Source organism: Pongo abelii, chromosome 19, assembly GCF_028885655.2.
Source record: "Pongo abelii isolate AG06213 chromosome 19, NHGRI_mPonAbe1-v2.0_pri, whole genome shotgun sequence".
NCBI classification, from domain to species: Eukaryota; Metazoa; Chordata; class Mammalia; order Primates; family Hominidae; genus Pongo; species Pongo abelii.
In genome coordinates this window covers 6,368,885-6,388,515 of record NC_072004.2, presented here as the reverse complement: position 1 = coordinate 6,388,515, position 19,631 = coordinate 6,368,885, and the positions used below count along the sequence as shown (strand labels likewise).

Below are 19,631 nucleotides of genomic sequence, written 5' to 3'. Positions count from 1 at the left end.
GCCCAGGAAGCATCAGCCAATACCTTTGTTCTGCATCTTACGGTCAGGGCGTTCCTCACTGTGAAATGTCTTCCCCTCAGACAGGGCTCCTGAGCACGGGGGTGGCATCTCCCTTCACCTGAGGACTCTGCCCCTGGGCTGGGGCTGCCTTGGGGTCCCTGATATAGAGCAGAACACACATAGGAGACGCCTGTCCATCTGTCTGCCTGTCTGTCTCTCTGTCCGCCTAGTCCTGTGTCCCTGGGTGGGAAAGATGGCCAGGAGGAGCTGACGACCTGAGCGGAGTCTTTGGCTACACCCATGCTAGGGAGACCCAGGCCCATGACAAGGTCCAGGAGACCACCCTGGACCTGAGGTGGTGGGTATCGGGCCCAGGAGAGGGAGTGGGGATGGCTTCCAGCAGCCCCTCCCACTGAGGGGCCCAGTTCGGAGCTGTGCTGGCATTCCTGGGGTGAAGGGTCATTTGTTTCTCTCTTAAATTGCTAGAAGAAGAGGTGGGATATTCCCCTTCTCTTTCATCCTGACTTAACATTTTAAATAAATGTGGGGCTGGGTGTGGTCGCTCACGCTGTAATCCCAGCACTTTGGGAGACTGAGGTGAGCAGATCGCTTGAGCTCAGGAGTCCGAGACCAGCCTGGGCAACATGGCAAGACCCTGTCTCAATTGAAAAACAAAAAGTAAAAATAAATAAATGTGGTAGTGAAGGTGGATGGAAGGAGCATCTTCAGGAGGAGGTGGGCTGGGCCTTGGAGGACACAGATAGAGCTGTGAGGCCTTGGAGAGCGCCCCTGACAGCTGCCTGGAAGCCCCTCAGGTGGGCTTACCTTGCCTCAATTCTTGGTTCTGTCGCTGAAAAGGCCACCATTTCCAAGTGCCAGGCAGTGGGCTGGACGCTCTGGGGGCTGATGTCATTTAAATCTCCTAACAGTGGGGTAAGGATTATGATACTCATTTTCCAGATGAGAAAAGTGAGGCTCAGTGAAGTTAACTTGTTTCAGGTCCTAGATTAGCAAGTGGGAACACTGCACCCAGATTTGTGTTGTTCCAAAGCCTGTGTTCTAACCTCTGCTAAATTTTCACCCATGGCTGGAGCTGATTTACTTTGTGTGTGAGGGAGACAGGGAGAGAATTCTGGGAGTGTGCATGCATGCACGATTCTTAGGAACAGTATTAGGAAGGGGGCTGGCAGGTGAGTAAGCTCACACTCCCCAAGGAATGTAGACACACACACAACAGCCAAGCAGACACAGGGACAGATGCTCATGTAACACTAGACACCTCTACGCAGGAATGTAGACATCCATTTAGATTTTTCCCACAGACACAAGGATACCCAGACACTGATTTGTAGACCTGATGGGCAGATGGTTCTAGAACTGGAACAGCTGAGCCCCCCAGGGCTGGGGCCCCCATGAGGAGCCAGGGGCAGGCCTCTGGCCCCTTGCCCAGCTGGCCAGCAGCAGGTAGAAGGGTAGCTATTTCCAAGACAGCAGGCAATGGAGAGAGGAGGAGACCGAGGTCCCCCGCCCTGAGCTCTTCCACAGAGCAAATGCCTTCCTGAAACATCCCTGAGGCTCTGTTTCCTTAGCTGTAAGGTGGGGATTCATTATGTCTGCTTTGCTAGGCTTGGTTAGGATGACTTTAGCTAATGTCTGAAAAGCAGCTAGCAGACTGCCTGGCATGCCGTACTCACCAAGCAAATCATTTTTGTGCATTTACTTGTTTGTCAGACACTTCCTGGCCCTCTTCTGTGTGGGACTTTGTGCTGGACCCAGAAAATGCAGGGAAGTGTAGGGCAAAGACCCGCCTCAAGGACACTGCTTCTGAGCCTTTCCCTTGCTGTTCTGGGGTCGTCATGCCCACCTGCTGTGACTCTCAGGAACCTACGTGGCCTCTAGCACATCTGACTTGTGGTCCCCTCCCCCACGAGACTTTCTGACCCTCTTCGGCATCTGTATTCCCCTCCTCTTGAAGTTTGCAGGTGATAGAGGCTCGGCAGTGGGAGGAGCCTTAAAACTCACCTGTTCCAAGCTTCCGTCCATGACACGTCCTACCCTACCTGGTCAGGCTCCATTTCCCCTATTCTTGTACCCATTCAATCACTGGCCCCAGCCACATGGATTTCTTTCTGCCCCTTGGACACACCAAGCTCATATGGGAATTTACCCTTGCAGTTCTTTCATCCAGGAAGGCTCTTATCCATGGATTTTGCCCAGTCCGTCCCACATATGTATGTGCACAAGCAGATGTGCACACACAGACACACACACACACACACACGCTTAGCATGTCTGGGTTTTCTCATTATTCAGGCCTCTGCTCGCCTGACACCTTTCCACAAAGGTCTTTCCCTCTAACCCCTTCCGAGACACTGCCCATTGCCCATTGCTTTTCTCCTTGTTGGAAATATGACCTTTGTTGTTTGCCAAAAAATCTGCATGCTGGAGGAAGAGATGCAGGGAAGAGTTCCCATGTTCCATCTTAACAGATCTGTCTTTGCAGGTATATAACTGAGGTTCCCCCACCCCAACACCTTTCCAGAAGTTTGTTGGGCAGCCCTGCTGGAGGGGAGGGAAGACCTGGTATCCACTATACATTTAAAAACCAAGGCGGGGCCGGATGCAGTGGCTCACGCCTGTAATCCCAGCACTTTGGGAAGCCGAGGCAGGAGGATCGCCTGAGGTCAGGAGTTCGAGACCAGCCTGGCCAATATGGTGAAACCCCGTCTCTACTAAAAATACAAAAATTAGCCAGGCATGGTGGCAGGTACCTGTAATCCCAGCTACTTGGGAGGCTGAGGCAGGAGAATCTCTTGAACCCGGGAGGTGGAGATTGCAGTGAGCCAAGATCGCACCATTGCACTCCAGCCTGGGCAACAAGAGCAAAACTCTGTTTCAAAAACAAAACGAAACAAAACACCAAGGCAGGTATGCACTTTGAAAGCAAGTAGAATAATAGTAAACAAGATAAAATATGCATTTGAAAAGAATATATATTTTAACCACAAAAGAGTCACAATAATGAAACGGAGGCATCGTGTTAGTTCAGCATTTATAACTACAATAGGTGACAAAGTTCTTGTGATGTCTGAGGCTGAGTTTCCCCAACCATTTTCTCCCCGTGGATGTACAGATCCACACGTTCAAGTCTGTCTATTCTTTAGGCTGTAATTATCACATAAAAGACACTTGAGGAAGGAGGACATAGTGTAGGAAGGGAGAGGTTTTAGGCTGAAATTATCTGGGTTGTTTATTTGACTGAGGCTGGTTTTTCCTTCCCCGCCTGCAGAATGTAAGCTTTGTGAGCTCCCAGTCCTGTCCTTTCATTCCCCACAGTGTTCCCAGTACCCAACACAGTGTCCGCAGAATGAGAAGCCCCCTTTGATGCTCACCAGCCCCTTCCTTTTCTGCTCACCTGTAGCTAGGAGAACTTGCTCCCTCAAATGCAACTGACTGGCCTCCCTGCAACCTTTCCCTCTGCCCCAGACCTCCTGCTGGGACCCCTGCACAGGTCTTCAGAGAGAATGCCTCTGCCTTTGTTCTCGGATGGATCTAAACTGTGCATGTATAAGGCCACCGCATAGAGGAGCCTCTCACTAGGCTCTTGCTGTTCAAACTCAGGAGCCAAATAGATCCAGAGAAATCCTCAGCGGACTCTGTTGCTACTTAAACTCTTGCTTCTTACTATCTAAAACTCAGGAGCTGAACACATGGGGATAATAGGACTTTCCTGATTATCCAAATTCTTACTTCTTAGGAATGGAAAAGATTTGGATAGCAAGGGATGTCTGTATATTAATACAGCATATTCACATAGTATGCGAATGTAGTAGATATGATAGATTTTATACCTTTAGTATCTGTTGATTGAGAAAACATACAGTTGATATAATTCAGGAATAATTTTAAGTGATTGTAGTTTTTGAATCACAGAAATTTTTACATACATTTGCTTTATTCCTAAGTATTTTGTGTACGCTATTTTAAAGGGCATTATCATTTTCAAATTTCAGTTCATTTCTTGTATCTAGGAACGTAATTGACTTTTGCATGTTGATCTTGTATCCTACAATTCTGCTATACTCAGTTGTTAGTTCTGGTAGTTTTTTTAATATAGATTTTGTAGACTTTTTGTTTTCTGCATAGACAATCATGTCATCTGGGAATAAACACAATTTTATTTCTTCCTTTCCAATCATTTCTTTTTTCTTGTCTTATTGCAATAGCTAGAATGTCCTCCACATACATTTGGAAATAGTCCCGTATCTGTGTTAGGAACACACAGTTATGGTGCATCTGAACTCTCAGACCCCGCCTTGCAGTAAATCCAGGGCCTGAGGGTGGAACATCTGCTCACACTGGTGGAGACAGGGGATCAGAAGCTTAGGGAATCAGCCTTGTACCTAGAGGTGACTACTGAGTTGGTGCTCGCTGTACCCTCTGTCCTTTTGATGTCTCAGAATGTGCTTCTCACTGGGCTCCAAGCCATGAAGCACAAACTGGGTGTGTGTTTGGGAGTTTGTGGTGGGCCAGGCAGGAACGACAGGCAGGAGGGCTGTGTCCCTGGATGGCCTGGGCTGGCCCTCTCCCTTCAGGAACAGTTTATGCTCTGGGATCTGGACTCAGGGCAGGGAACAGTGCCAGCATCCTGCAGGGTAGGCAGTGTGGTGAACTGGGACTGTAGCAGGTATCTCAAAGGACTGCACCATCAGGCTCACCTGGCAGTGGCTGGGGAGGATGTCTACCCCCTGCTTGTTTATTGACAGTTACTGCAGGCCAGGTGGGCTCCTCCAATATCAGTCAGAGTAGAAGAGTTTCAAAGGACAGTCTCTGCCAGGATTCTCATTGTACAGATGGAAAAACTCAGGCAGGGGCATTGCTGATACAAGAACGCAGGTCTCTGAGGGACAGGACGTGTGTGCCTGGTAGCCAGGGCCAGTGAAATGTGAGCAGAAGTGTGTGATTTCTGGGCAGAAGCATTTAAGACTGGGTGAGATTTTCTGAGCCCTTCTCTCCTGCTTGGCCAGAACTTGAGGTTTCCTTTTGAGCTGGTGACATCGTAAGGTGGTGGCACTTATGAGTGACCACAATGAGCAGAGCTCCCTTCCAACCTGTGTGTGAGTGAGAAATGAACCATTGCTGTTTAAATGTCTGAGCTCATTTGTTAATACAGCAGAGCTTCCCCTGTGCTGACTGAGACACTGCTTGGCAAAGTCACCTTAGCAAAGGCTCATAACTACCACCAGCCTCAGTGTTAGGACATGCAAAATGGGCACACTCATTCCTGCTCTGCTGTGCTTACTCAGAGAGGTTTTTGAGCTTCAATGACAACACAGGAGAGGGAGGGCTCTGTGAGGTCTGAGGCCTTGGAGGGAGAGGGCACAGATGTGCAGGATGCTAACTGACCTTTAGTCCAGGGGCATCTTGGGTCACCTCCCTCATACTGGGACATCATCTCAGGCATGGTTAACAGATGTGTTCCCTTTAACAGGTGGCCCTCCCCCGGGCGGCGGTGCCCCCTGGCATCTTCGAAATGTCCTCAGTGACTCCGTGGAGAGCTCAGATGATGAATTCTTTGATGCCAGAGGTGAGTGAACCCCAGTCTCATATCACTGGCTGGGTGACCTTCCTAGAAGCCTCAAGAAGATCCCATTTGGGGGTCTGCATCCCTCCCCACTCAGACGTGGTATCTGCAGCTCCACACTCCATACTTACCCATCCTGTGTGTGTGCCAAGAGCAGGGGCTCAGCCTTCATCTGTTCACTGTTTGAAATATTTTCTGAACCCCTCACATATGCCGGGAACTCTGCTAGGTGCCAGGGATCCTGTGGCAATCAGTCGTCACATTGCTGCTCTCATCAAACTTATAGCCTTGCAGGAGAGGCAGACATCCAAGAAAATACAATGATGAATGGGGAGCATCGCCGCTAAGTAAAAGTGCTGCTGCTAAGTAAAAATGCCAGCTGCTGTAAGAGAGAACAGTCAGGCCAGGTGCGGTGGCTCATGCCTGTAATCCCAGCACTTTGGGAGGCCAAGGCGGGTGGATCACCTGAGGTCAGGAGTTTGAGACCAGCCTGGCCAACATGGGTGTTCCCTTAACAGATGTGTTCCCTTCAACAGGTGGCCCTGTGAAACCCTGTCTCTACTAAAATTCCTTTAGCCGGGTGTAGTGGTGGGTGCCTGTAGTCCCAGCTACTTGGGAGGCTGAGGCAGGAGAATTGCTTGAATCCAGGAGACGGAGGTTGCAGCGAGCCGAGATGGTGCCACTGCACTCCAGCCTGGGTTACAGAGCGATGCTCTGTCTCAGAAAAAAAAAAAAAAAGAAATGAGCCTCACAGATGCAGGGAGGGCCAGAGTGTTAGAAAGACTGTTGCCAGTGAGAGACAAGGAGGGTGGGGAAATGACCTCTGCATCTCATCACGGCCAACCCACGAGACATAGCAAGGGGCATTGTTGACACTGGGATTGAAAAAAAAGGGGCATCCAAAGGGGTGGGCATTTCAGGCGGAGATCAGCCTTGAAGGCTCAGAGGCATGAGCACCCAGGCAGGTGTACGGGCATGGGAAGGTGGAATCGGTCTGGAATTGAGCAGAGAAGACCCTCCCTAGCCATGCTCGGCTGGGCTGCAGAGGAGTTGGGGAGAAGCACCAGGGTCCTGCTCCACAGCCCAGGACAGTCCCTGGCTCTTGCTTGGCCTGCGTGGCCCAACTCTGGGAAGTCACCATATTTAGGGTGTTGACTTACTCCTGAGACGGAGCTGGCTTTGAAATGCTTGGCAAATGGGGTCTTGGAAGAGAAACAGACTACGTGCTGGGAAGACGTCTATACCCAGAGCGGGACACTTGGGATGTGGTCTCAGCCATGCCGTCGACTAGTTCTGTGACCTTGGCGGGTCTTTCACCTTCTCTGGGCCTCAGTTTCCCTATCAGCTCTATGTCTCCAACAATGGAGCAGACCCAGTTTGGGTGATTTTTAGGAAACGTGGCTGGGAGGTGGGGAGCTGTCCCCCATTCTTGGCTCTGGGCGGGGAACCCCTTCTCTGAGGCCAGCCCTAAACCAGCCCATTTGGGGCCTGTCTCCCATGGGCATCTGATTAGAGTGGCTGCCGGGGCTGAATTTCTCCATAGCAACTAACCCACAGTGAGACAACAACGGCTTCAATATTTTGATGCTTGGAAGACTTTCATTTAAAACATTTCTGCAGTTCATCAGGGCTCTGCGTTCCCAGCTGACGACAGAGGCATCTGTGGGTGGCGCGAGGGTCAGCTCTATCCCTTCGGGCCCTGCTCACCTGCCATCCCTGAGAGCAGCTGCAGTGCTTCTCACGCTGATGGCTGTCTCCCTGGCCCCTCCGTTGTCTCCGTCCTCTCCCTCCCGTCTCACAGCTTGTTCTGCCATGAAATCGGCCCCACTTCCCACTCCTCCCGTGTTGGTGGCCCTGTGTTTTCTTTCTCATCATCTGCTTTTTTTTTTTTCTTTTTTTTCCTTTATTTTTGAGATGGAGTCTCACTTTGTAGCCCAGGTGGCAGTGCAACAGAGAGATCTTGGCTCACTACAACCTCTGCCTCCCGGGTTCAAGCAATTCTCCTGCCTCAGCCTCCCAAGTAGCTGGGATTACAGGTATGTGCCACCACGTCTGGCCAATTTTTTTTTTTTTTGTAGTTTTAGTAGAGACAGGGTTTCACTATGCTGGCCAGGCTGGTCTCAAACTCCTGACCTCAAGTGATCTGCCCACCTCGGCCTCCCAAAGTGCTGGGATTACAGGCATTACAGGCATGCACCACCATGCCCGGCTAATTTTTTTTTTATTTTTAGTAGAGACAGTGTTTCACCATGTTGGCCAGGCTGGTCTCGAACTCCTGACCTCAAGTGATCTGCCTGCCTTGGCCTCCCAAAGTGCTGGGATTACAGATGTGAGCCACCGTGCCCGGCCACTTCCTTTTTCTCTTCTCCCTTTCTTTCGGGATCCTAGACTCTCCCCTGTCTTTCCCCATCTTCTGCCTCTCCATACACCCTACAGGACCTCGTATATCTCTGCAGCCTCCCTCCCATCTGTCCTCTTCCAGAGCATCTGCATTCCTAAGCCACAGGATCCACCCCACAGGCTGCTGGGACCCTGTTTAGTTCTGATTTGCCAACTCCTGATCTCCTTTCCATTCCTGCCTGACCAAGGCCTTTTGTGTGTTTCCATGGCTCAAGGCAGTGAGAGGTGAAGCCAACCTTTCTCTCTCTGCCAGGGCTCTGGTACAGCCCAGCCCAGCCCAGCCCGGCCAGTGCTCTGTGTCTGGGACCAGGCCATGGGCTTCTGAGTATCCCTTGAGGGTCTGCTTCCCTGCCCTCTGCTCTCCAGCCCAGACTGAACCCTGACCCTGACCCTAACCCTGACCCTGGGTGTAGTCTCTGTCTTCCACTTGAGCAGGGCCTGGCACCCTGTGGCCTCCACAGTTCCAACTCTAGTTGTGGTGGAGCCAACACCGTGAAACCCAGCCCCACTCAGACATCCCGCACCAGAGAGTTCCAACTCTAGTTGTGGTGGGGCCAACACCGTTAAACCCAGCCCCACTCAGACATCCCGCACCAGAGCCTCCAAAGCTCCCAGGGTTTCCCCCGTGAGCCCCTCAGATGACTCCTTGGCTGCCATGGATGTCCAGTTCAACAGTTCCTGCACGTGTGGAGGTCTTCACAGGTGACCTGCTCTGTGTCTCCCTGCAGAGACCAGCTGGGTACTGGCAGCCAACTCCTGGGCTTCGTGCTGCCCTGAGTGTGGCAGTGTCATTGCTGCCTGGGCAGCCTGCTGTCCCTGAGAGCTCCTGCATCTGTACTCCCTCCTCTGCCCGTAACCCCCGTCATGATCCCCCACCCCTGCCCACCTCAACTGATACAAAAATGACCAGAGGAATGGGAAACCAAGTGGCGTCTACACTGGAAGAAACTGCGTTGCTAGGTACCAGCACTGACCGGGCCTGGGAACATTGTATCTCCTTCCTCCTCAGTGCACTAAAGGGGAAACTGAGGCCACAGCACAGAAGGGACCCCCCCCCCCATCGCCACCAGATCACACATCAAGATGGAACTGCAGAGGCTGGAACCCAGGAGTTTAATGTCCGGGTCAGCCCTTTCCCTTTGACGTGTTACTGATATTAGGACTGTCCTCCCTCCCTTGCGGCCGTCAGCCCCAACCCATTGGCCCAGCATTGGGGTTCACCTGGAGAGGCCCTTGGAGCTCATGGTCTGGGAGCAGAGGGGAGTTCTGGGTTCTGGGGGTGTCTGGTTGTGTATGGAAGGCGTGGGAGGGATTAGGGAACAGTCAGGCAGGAGTATTGAGCTCTCTGGATCCATAACAACTCCTCGGCAGGGTGCCAGCTCCTCTGGCTAAGGTGGCAGGTCTGGGGCTCAGGAGTGATTGGATGCTGCGGGGTGGGCTATGGGGTCCAGGCTCCCAGATTCAAAAGAAGTGTCACTCCCTCCCCCATCAAGACAGGATATCTGGGGGGCCACAGCCCAGCAGTGCCGAGGTTGGAAGATGCAGAGTAAGGGAAAACCCAGAGCGGCCAGAAGGGGATGTGGCCTCCAACCCAGAACAAGCCAGAGCTGGGAGGCTTCTCAAGGTTTTTGAATCTTAACACTTCTGACTCACTTTACAAGCTGGGAAACGGAGGCTGGGGAACCTTGTTCAGGGCCACACAAAGAGGCAGAGCGGGAGCTAGAATTCAGCCTCATTCATTTACTCTTTCAACAGTATTAATGGTGCATCCGTCCATCAAGTGCCAGGTGGTCTTCTGGGTATGGGGGATACAGGAGCAAGCGAGTCCTGCCCCAGCCAATGGAGCTTATAGCCTAGTGGTGGTGGTAGGTGACACATAGGAAGACAATACACAAGCAAATACATTCTATTAAGAATTACCATAGGCTGGGCACAGTGGCTGTAATCTCAGCACTTTGGGAGGCGGAGGCAGGCGGATCACGAGTTCAGGAGTTTGAGACCAGTCTGGCCAACATGGTGAAAGCCCGTCTCTACTAAAGATACAAAAAAATTAGCTGGGCATGGTGGCACACACCTGTAATCCCAGCTACTCGGGAGGCTGAGGCAGGAGAATCGCTTGAACCCAGGAGGCAGAGGTTGCAGTGAGCTGAGATCATGACATTGCGCTCCAGCCTGGGTGACAGGGCAAGACTCTGAAAAAAAAAAAAACAACAAAACACCATAAACAAAATAACACAAAGGAATAATGCTGCACCAAAGCAGATATATACATGGCAAGTAAGCATGTGAAAAGATGCTCCATGTCATTCATCATTAGGGAATGACGTCATTACTGTGAATCAAAACTGCAATGAGATACCACTACCTACTTATTAGAATGGCTGATTAAAATAACTTACCAGGGGCCGGGCGTGGTGGCTCATGCCTGTAATCCCAGCACTTTGGGAGGCTGAGGCGGGTGGATCACCTGAGGTCAGGAGTTCGAGACCAGCCTGATCAACATGGAGAAACCCTGTCTCTACTGAAAATACAAAATTAGCTGGGCATGGTGGAGCATTCCTGTAATCCCAGCTACTCAGGAGGCTGAGGCAGGAGAATAATTTGAACCCGGGAGGCAGAGGTTGCGATGAGCTGAGATTGCGCCATTGTACTCCAGCCTGCGCAACAAGAGGGAAACTCCGTCTCAAGATAATAATAATAATAATAACTTACCAAGATGTGGAGGCACTGGGACTTTCAAACTCGGCTGGCGGGAATGTACGACGATACAATCATTTTGGAAAATTGATTGTAGCTGCTTAAGAAGCAAATCATACTTCACTACCATGTGACCCAACCCTTCTGCTCGTTGGCATTTCCCCAAGAAAAAGAAAGCATTTGTCCACCTGAGGACTTGCTCATGAATGTTCCCAGCAGCTTGATGGATTATAGCCCCACACTGAAAACGCCCAAATGAGCATCAGTGAGTGAACAAATTGTGGTACAGTTAAGAAGGAACGGACCATGGATATATGCAACAATATGGATAAATCTCAGAATAATCATGCCAAGTGAAAGAAGTCAGACTGAAGCAGAGTACATCCTGTATGATTCTATTTATACACAAGTCTAGGACATGAAAACCAATCTGTGGTGCCAGGAGCAGATCAGCGGTCGCCTGGGGATGGGGAGTTGGGGGAGGAGGGATACATAGGGGCAGGAGAGAACTTCTAGAGGGGATGGAGCCTTGTTCACTAGGTTGGTTGGGGTGATGGTTTTACAGGTATGTACATATGTCAAAACTTACCCAGCTGTGTGCTTTAAAGGTGTGTAGTTGATGGAATGTCAGTTATGCCTGAGTAATGCTGTTTAAAAAATGGAGACTGTCCTCACCATATAACATAAAAGGACACGATAGAGTGGATGGCTGCTGGAGGGTCCCTGGGGTGTGGCCCTGAGCTGACAGCTGAGTAATGAGAAATGAGCCACCTGTGAGTCTGGGGGGAAGAGTGTTCTGGACAGTGGGAACAGCCAGAGCAAAGTGTTGATGGAAGGAATGAGCTTGGCGTCTTTTTTTTTTTTTTTTCTAGATGGAGTTTCACTTTTGTCACCCAGGCTGGACTGCAGTGGCACAGTCTCGGCTCACTGCAACCTCTGCCTCCTGGGTTCAAACGATTCTCCTGTCTCAGCCTCCCAAGCAGCTGGGATTACAGGCATGTACCACCAGGCCCAGCTAATTTTTTTTGTATTTTTAGTAGAGATGGAGTTTCACCATGCTGGCCAGGCTGGTCTTGAACTCCTGACCCCAGGTGATCCGCCCACCTCAGCCTCCCAGAGTGCTGGGATGACAGGCGTGAGCCACTGCACCCAAGCTTGGCATCTTTGAGCAACAGCAGGAAGGCTGGTGTGGCCAGAGTGAGCCAGGGAGGCACTGGCTCAGTGCTGTGGGTTCACAGCCCCAGCAAGGAGACAGGGGGCAGACTAGGCCCAGTAGCCCATATTGTGGAAGGCAGTGGGTGTCCTCTGGACATGCTTTCCTGGCCAGGCTCAGGGTTGGCCCTGGGTACCCCGTCCCTGCCCCAGAGAAGGCCAGAGATGCAGAACTCAGAGTCCGTAGTGCAGGATGGATCCTCAAAATGGAACCATGCCTGGACCTTGAGTAAGCTCCTCATTGTGAGGGATGAAGATTGCTGGGTAACAGGTAGTCTGGCCAGAAGCCATGGGTAAGAAAAGCTTAGTGGACCAAGGAGGATGGGTTGACCTGTTAGAGCAGCCCAGGTTTCCCAGGGTTCCTGGCTATGAAACGCTAAGTTCTAGAGAGAAAATGGAACTGTCTTTTGAAGTCTTCATCCCTGAAAGGATGCAAGGTTGGGGCTAGTGCAGTCACTGTGGCATTGGTTGAGTTTATTTGGGATTTGGCTGGATATGCCAAGCCTAGCTCACTTTATGTTCTGTTTTTATAGCAAAATGTATGTCTTCATTTAGAAAATATCAGCTGCATCCTTCACTTTAACCTTCTGCTTAGATGGAAAGAACACTCCAGTCAGAGCCAGCAAACATCTAGGTGCAAACAAAGGTATTTTCATGAAATTGACTGCCACCAGATAGTGTTACTGGGAGTGCCTTTAATTGGCAGGATCTGGATTCTTGGCCCAGCCCTTCCCTTGAGGTTCTGCATGGCCGTGGGCCAGTGGCACAGCTCTGCACCTGTAAAATGAGGATGCTGGGCTTCACCTGGAAGGATCTGTCAATGAGGCTCCCCATGGCCTTGCGAGGCTCTGTTGGCTATGGTGTCCAGGTCCATTCCCTCACTTGAATGGGAAATACTTTTCTTTCGGTTTCCCCACCCCCTCCAGCATCTAAATAGCCCTCCCTCCATGAATATGCATAAGCAGGCCAGGCCCTGACAGTTGCAGAGACAAAAATACCATCAGGGCCAGGAATGGGGTGGGTATGGTGGTGGTGGTGGTGGTGGTGGATCTAGGATTTACTCTCAGGGCACATCTGGCACTGGGTAGCTGGATCAAGAGCAAAGCACAAGACTGTCTCCCTTGGCAGGGCAAAGGGAACTCGCTGAGCTAAAAGCTGGAGGAGTCCTCCTTTCTGTATATACACCGCTGTCTTTTGTGTCCTTGGTCTCTTGCTCTTTCAGTGCCCAGCCTGGCTGGTCCTCCCCTCCCCCACTCCCCAAGGTGGGAGGCTGGGGCCTGAGGAGCTGGACTCTGTGTTGCGGAATCTGCTTGTGCCTCTAACTCCTGGTTTCCCATAGCAACTGGGAGAGGAAGGTAGTGCAGGGCTAAATCATCCCATTTTATAGACAAAGTCTCAAAGTCAGGGTCAGGTCTCACAGAGAATGGGGGGCACATGCCAAGCCTTCTCATTTTCATCTGAGCTTTCCCTGTGATCACTCACCCTCCTGGGGGTTTCCAAACCCAAGGGTGAGAGAAGGGGGAATAGAAGAAAATGATATGTGTCCTCTGGGTGTAGAGGACCAGGTTTCCATGATGGTTGTGTCACTGACTGGCTGCCGTCTGATCTCAGGCAAGTCTTGGGTCTCTGAGCCTCAGGTTCCTCATCTGTAGAATGGCAAGGGTAGGATTGTTTGTCTCCTGGAGGGAGTGGAAGGATGTCACTGTGGGAAGCTGCGTGATTATTCCTGGGCCAAGGAGCCATCACGAAGAAGCAAACCACAGGTGTGCCACGGGCCCCCACTCTCCCTCTACCTTCTCCCCCACTGGGGGAGGGGAAGTGGAAAAGAGAATGCCGTGGAACCAGCCCCAGCACGTCTGGGGATGGGCTGTGTGGGGACTGCCCCTCACAAGGAAGAGGGAGTCATGGTATTGGCTATGGGGGGCCATGGGGGCATGTGGTAGGCAGTGCAAGGTGTATGTGAGCAATCTTGTGGTCCAGAGCCCCAAGCAATGCATATCTAGGTCCTTGGAAAAATCCATGTTGTGGGCCTGATGATGAGTGGTACTGGATGGGCATCTGCAGAATGTGACCAAGCCCTCGGCTCCAGGAGCTGGAGGTGAAGCCTTCCTGGCATGAGACAAGGAGTTTTTTTTTTTTTGAGATGGAGTCTCACTCTGTCACCAGGCTGGAATGCAGTGGCGCGATCTCAGCTCACTGCAACCTCTGCCACCTGGGTTCAAGCGATTCTTCCACCTCAGCCTCCCGAGTTGCTGGGATTACAGACACCTGCCACCATGCCCAGCTAATTTTTTGTATTTTTAGTAGACATGGGGTTTCACCATGTTGGTCAGGTTGGTCTCGAACTCCTGCCCTCGTGATTTGCCCACCTCGGCCTCACAAAGTGCTGGGATTACAGGTGTCAGTCACTGTGCCTGGCCAAGACAAAGAGATTCTTTACTCCGGAGTCCTGTCAACAGTAGAAACAGAAGCTCCAGGGTAGAGAGGAAGGCTTTCCTTATGGCATTGGAGGTTGTGCTTACAGGAGTATAACCAGGTTTTGGCCAGGGTCAGAGTCAATCTGTGGTCAAGGTCAGGGCTATGGTGACAGTGGGTGACGCTCAGCTTGGAGCTTAGTCAGAGCTGGATCAGGTCTCAGTAGTGTGAAGTACATGCTAAAACCATGTCCGAAGCAGAGGTCACCAGGATGAGAATTAGCATGCAGGAGACAGTCACCAGAAGGTGAAAAGCAAAATCAACCAGGGCGTTTATACAAATGAGCACGCTGTGGCCTCCACAGGTCCTGTTGGAGGCATGTCCTACAATGTGGGAAGCAGAGCAAAGACTTCAAGCTGAGCCCTGCAGCTCCCCTCTTTGCCTGAATGGCTCCAAAAGGAGATATTGCTGCTGCTGCTTCCGTGTGTGTGTGTGTGTGTGTGTGTGTGTGTGTTCTTGTTGCTTCTCAGGGGACAAGCCAATTGTTGCCAGAGTGAAGACGTAAAGGCTGAGTGTGGGAGAGAAAGCATGTTGGGGAGTTGGGAGGGTGCACAGAGCAGCAGAGAGACAGGGATGGGCGGAGGAGCAGGGAGTGTGAGAATGCCAGAGAAGGTAAGATAAAGCAGAGAGTGAGAAGGAGCGGGGGGAGAGAGGGCCACACACATATGCACACACACACACACATATGCACACACTCACACATGCATGTACACACTCACACATGCATGCACACACTAACACATGCACGTGCACACGTGCACACACACATAGCAAGAGAGAACAGGGAGGGGAGGGAGAACACCCTTAGGGAGCAGGAGGCTGGAGAGATCCTGAGGACAGGGACCCAGAGAGACAAAAGAGAAATCCAGAGAGAATGAGAGAAATCAAGAAAGAGATATACCCAGCCTGATAAGATGAGACCCAGAGAAAGGAAAGAGAGAGATGCTGGGATGAGAAGAGAGCAAGGAAATGCATACATGTTCCACCCAGAGAGAGATACGGATGTGGCAGGCAGCATGGGAGAGCTTGGGAGAGGCCAAGAGAACTACAAGGACCAAGAGAGACACAGACCCATAGAAAGGGGTCCAGAGAGCTCAGATCTGAGTGAGTCAGGGCCAGACGTAAAGCGTGAGAGAAGCACGGTGAGACTCTGGGAGAGAAAGACATATTTGATTGTAAACAGACAAAAGCCCAAAAGCCAAAGATGGAGCAGGGTTATACTGGTGATTAAGAAAAGAGAGGAAAGTGGCCTGGGCCATGCAGGAGTAGGCATGCTCAGACCTCCAGAGCCCTGGGAGACCCCACAGGGTTCCGGTAGCCTTGCATAAACCACTGGGACAGGACTTATGGCACTGTAGAAGAAAGCTAGGATGTGCTGAGTGCCTGCTGCATACCTGGCTCTCTCAGCTTATGTCAGAGGTATTTCTATCATGTTTTTCACAAAACTGGATTCCAGCAGCAGGGAGGTTGTGTCTCACCCTGCACACAGTAGATGCTCAGGAATCTATTCACCATAGATGGAATGCTAGAATGAACAAATGGATAGCTCCATGCTTGAGTAACTGAACCAGGAGACAAAGAACTCAAGGTGGTAAGCAGGCTGATCCTGATTACCTTACTCTAGAGCTGGGGTAGAATGTCATAGGGGCCGACAACAGCAGGAGTGGAACCAAGAGTGAGCGTAGGGCATAACACCCGTGCTCCTGCTGGTGGTGGTGGTGGTGGTGATGTTGATGATGATACCATCATGCAATAGCATCTCAGCCTGTGCTTTTATTGTGTGTGGGGCACTCTTATAAACACGTTTACCTGCATCATCTCACTTAATGCTCACAACAATCCGATGACAGAGGCACTATGATGATACCACTTTTAGATGAGGAAACTACAGTTGTATTGCTAGCAGATGGTGGGTCCAGGATTGAAAGCAATCATTCTAACACCAGAATTGAGCTCTTAACCTCTTCATAATTCTGCTTCCCAAAGAATAATATCACCTTATATTTGTTTACAGCACCTTGACTTGTGTCGTATTTTCAAATTTGCTACATTATTTGTCCCCACAGCAGCTTGCTAGACAGAGGTATAGAGCCAGAGTCATTATCGTTGTTTAAAAGATAGGAAAGCAGACACAGTGGTGGAGGGTGTGGAAAAGCACAAAGCTCACATGCAGCAGGATCTGCACTGGAACCTGGTCAGGGCCCTGCCCAGTATGGAATGAACCAGTTCCCAGATGGAACACACCAGGCTCAGGAAATTGTCCAAATGTGTGTGGTGCCTGGCTGGAGTGTGGGCAGCCAATACAGGATGTCCAGGATATCAGGATGGCAGGCTATCAAGATGGCAGGATTTCAGGACTCTTGAAATAGTATACCTGGTTTTGAATCCTGGCTCTAGCCAGTGACCTTGGGCAAGAATTACTCAGCTACTGTGTGCCTCAGTTTCCTTGTCTATAAAATGGAGATAATAACAATTTTACCTTTTTTGTATTGTTATGAGAATCGAGTTAATATTTGTAAAGCACTTATAATAATCTCAGTGTGTGGTAATGGTTAGATAAGTGTTGTTAAGTCAATCAAATAGATACATAAAATAAGACAGGAGGAGATGTCCTAACCAGAATTGGGGGTCTGGGGTCAACTGAGCTCTTGAGTGAATCAGAACTCTGGACAGCTCCCAAAGCTTCAGATCCACCATATTGATTCCTTCTGCTAGGTAAAGTTCTTTGGCAGTGAAATGGATCTAAACCCTTTATTCTTAATTATCATAAGCTTGGAGATTGTCCTCAACACCCTTTGATGTCTGTTCTGTGAGGGACGGCACAAAGCTCTTCACCAGAAAGGCACATCTGTTTTTGGGCAAAGTGTGGGGAGGAGAGCACACATGCCTAAGGGTTTGTCTTTGAAGAAATGTCCCTTTGTAGGATGAGGGACGGTACCAGATGTGTGTATCTGATGTGTGGGACCCAGGGCCTTGTATTCAGTATGGTTATGGAATATAGCCCCACTGATTTCTCCCAGAGGAATCACTATGCTCAGACAAGGAAAGAACAAGGATAGAGACAGGGTTGAGGGGAGGAGTGGGAGAGAATGGAGGCATTAAGAGGGTCATAAAGTTCAGATTGGGGCTAAAGGTTCCTTACAAGTCAAAGCTTCCTTAGAACCAGAAGGTTTCTTCTCCTCCAGAGCTGCTTCTGCAGCACACAAATCCTCATCCACTCAACTCCTGGTGGTGAGTTACTTCTCATGTGATGACATCACCATGATGGCTGCCATCTATGAGCACCTCCTCTGCACCAAGACCTTTACATCCATTATCTCATTTAATCCTCACAACACCTCTGTGGCCAGATCCATTTTACTGATGGGAAAATTGAGGGTCAGAGAAGTCAGCAATTTAAAGAAAAACTGCTTGCAAATGACAATGTTTTGCTCTTTCTTCCCAAACACACTGACTTTCAAGAGATACTGCCATCAGTGCTAGGAATGGCACTTTCTATGGGGTTCAGCCTTTTTGTTACTTTCTTTTGCTGTAGCACTTGGAGGCCCAGTAGGGTACAACAGTACCTTCCTACAGTGACAAATCTCTGAAAGTCTTACTGTCTAGCTACAGACACCTTCAAGAGTTGAGGTGTACCTCAACTCAAGGAAGAAATAGGACAAGAGAAAATGTCCCTCAGACATAAGCTCCTGATAGGGCTACCTATCCCTAGCTGCACCTGTTCATGCTCACCGCTGCTTCTTCCCACAGAGGAGATGGCTGAAGGGAAGAATGCCATCCTCATTGGGATGAGCCAGTGGAACTCCAATGACCTCGTGGAGCAGATCGAGACCATGGGGAAACTGGACGAGCATCAAGGTGAGACTCCGCTTCTCTCATGACCAGGATGTGCACATAGGTGTGTTGCAGGGTGGGCTGTAGGGCTGGTGACTGGGGCTGGGGCTTGGGTCTTCTGTGAAGAGTCCATCTGCCTTGGTTCCTCCTTCATAGCATCCCTGAATTTTGCCACCTACAGGAACTCTCATGGGGACTTCTGTGGGTTTTTCTGTGGCATAAAAGCCCCAGCGTACTTCAACAGAGCTTCCTTTGTCCATAGACTGACTACCCCAGTGGCACGGGTGGTTAATGGCCGGTGCCTGTGTCCAAGCTCCTTGGACTGCCAGGTCTTTGGTATTGGAATCTGCTGAATAAGGAGAGTGACAGTTGGGGGAGCCTTTGAGCAGGACAGGAGCTGAGGTCTAAGGGGAGAGAGAAGGACAGCAGTGAGAATCAGGATTTCCTTTGGCGGAGTTGTTGAAGAAGGAGTATATGGCTGGGGATTAATCCAGGAGGCTTTCTACGGAGAAGAGTTTTGACCAGCAGTTTGATCAGCCTACAAAGCAGGCTGATTCTTTTTGGCATCCATCTATCCATCTGTTTGGCTATTGTCCATCACTAACAGGCTCGTTGAGCACCTACTGTGTATAAGTGCTTGGCAGGAGCAACCAAAGGTGATTCATCTGAGGCCTCTGTCTTGTGATGTGTGACACAGCGTAAGTCAAGATATATGGATCAGGCTTAAGCTGAGGGCTGTTAGCTCAGAAGGGAGAGGCATGACTTTCAGGAGGCAGGAGAGGGGATCCAGGAAGGGCTCCTGACAGTGAAGCAATGGGGCAAGGCTTTAAAATGCAAATGGACAACGTGGCTGAAGAGGTTGTAAAATCTGAGCTCACATATGGGAAACTGAGCCTCAGAGATCTTCGTCTGAGGGCTCTATTTGATTAATGTTACAATGGAGTGAGAAGCAGAGCCAGGGCTAGAACCACAGCTGGGATGCAAGGTGCCAACCTCTGTACCTGTTACCCTCAGGTTGGTTTCTTCCATCCCTCCTTCCCCACCCCACATACCACTCCTCCTACTTTATTTCTTCTTCATCTTCTCTTCTCATTCCTTTCTTGCTCCTGTCATTCGCAGTCGTGCTCTGGCCCAGAGTTGCCGAGTGGGCAAGGCCATGCTCTCAGGAGGCGTTCAGTGAGATGCTCCTGGCCCAGCCCACAAGAACGGCTGTCTTGGTGGTGGCCATCTTGCCCTGTTCCTGTTCCTTTTCTCATCCCCATCCTTGCCTCCTTGGTTCAGAGCTCTCCTCATGCCAAAGCACCCATCCTGAGAAATGGGCAGGCCTGGTGTGGTCATCCCATCTAACCAACAAAGAACCCAGGCTCAGAGGAGCCACGTCTTGCCCAAGGTCCCCCAAGCTGGTGGCAACATCAGGCTCAGATTCCTG

At 50.5% G+C, this 19,631-nt stretch overlaps 1 protein-coding gene across 1 annotated transcript in view; it reads left to right on the top strand.

The window, feature by feature from the left end:
- PITPNM3 (PITPNM family member 3) overlaps window positions 1-19,631 on the top strand; it is a 105,794-nt gene that overhangs the window by 12,788 nt on the left and 73,375 nt on the right. The window contains exons 2-3 of the mRNA XM_024235409.3: window positions 5,492-5,587; window positions 18,119-18,226. Coding sequence (XP_024091177.3) covers window positions 5,492-5,587; window positions 18,119-18,226 — 204 coding nt within the window. The remainder of the gene's footprint in view (window positions 1-5,491; window positions 5,588-18,118; window positions 18,227-19,631) is intronic.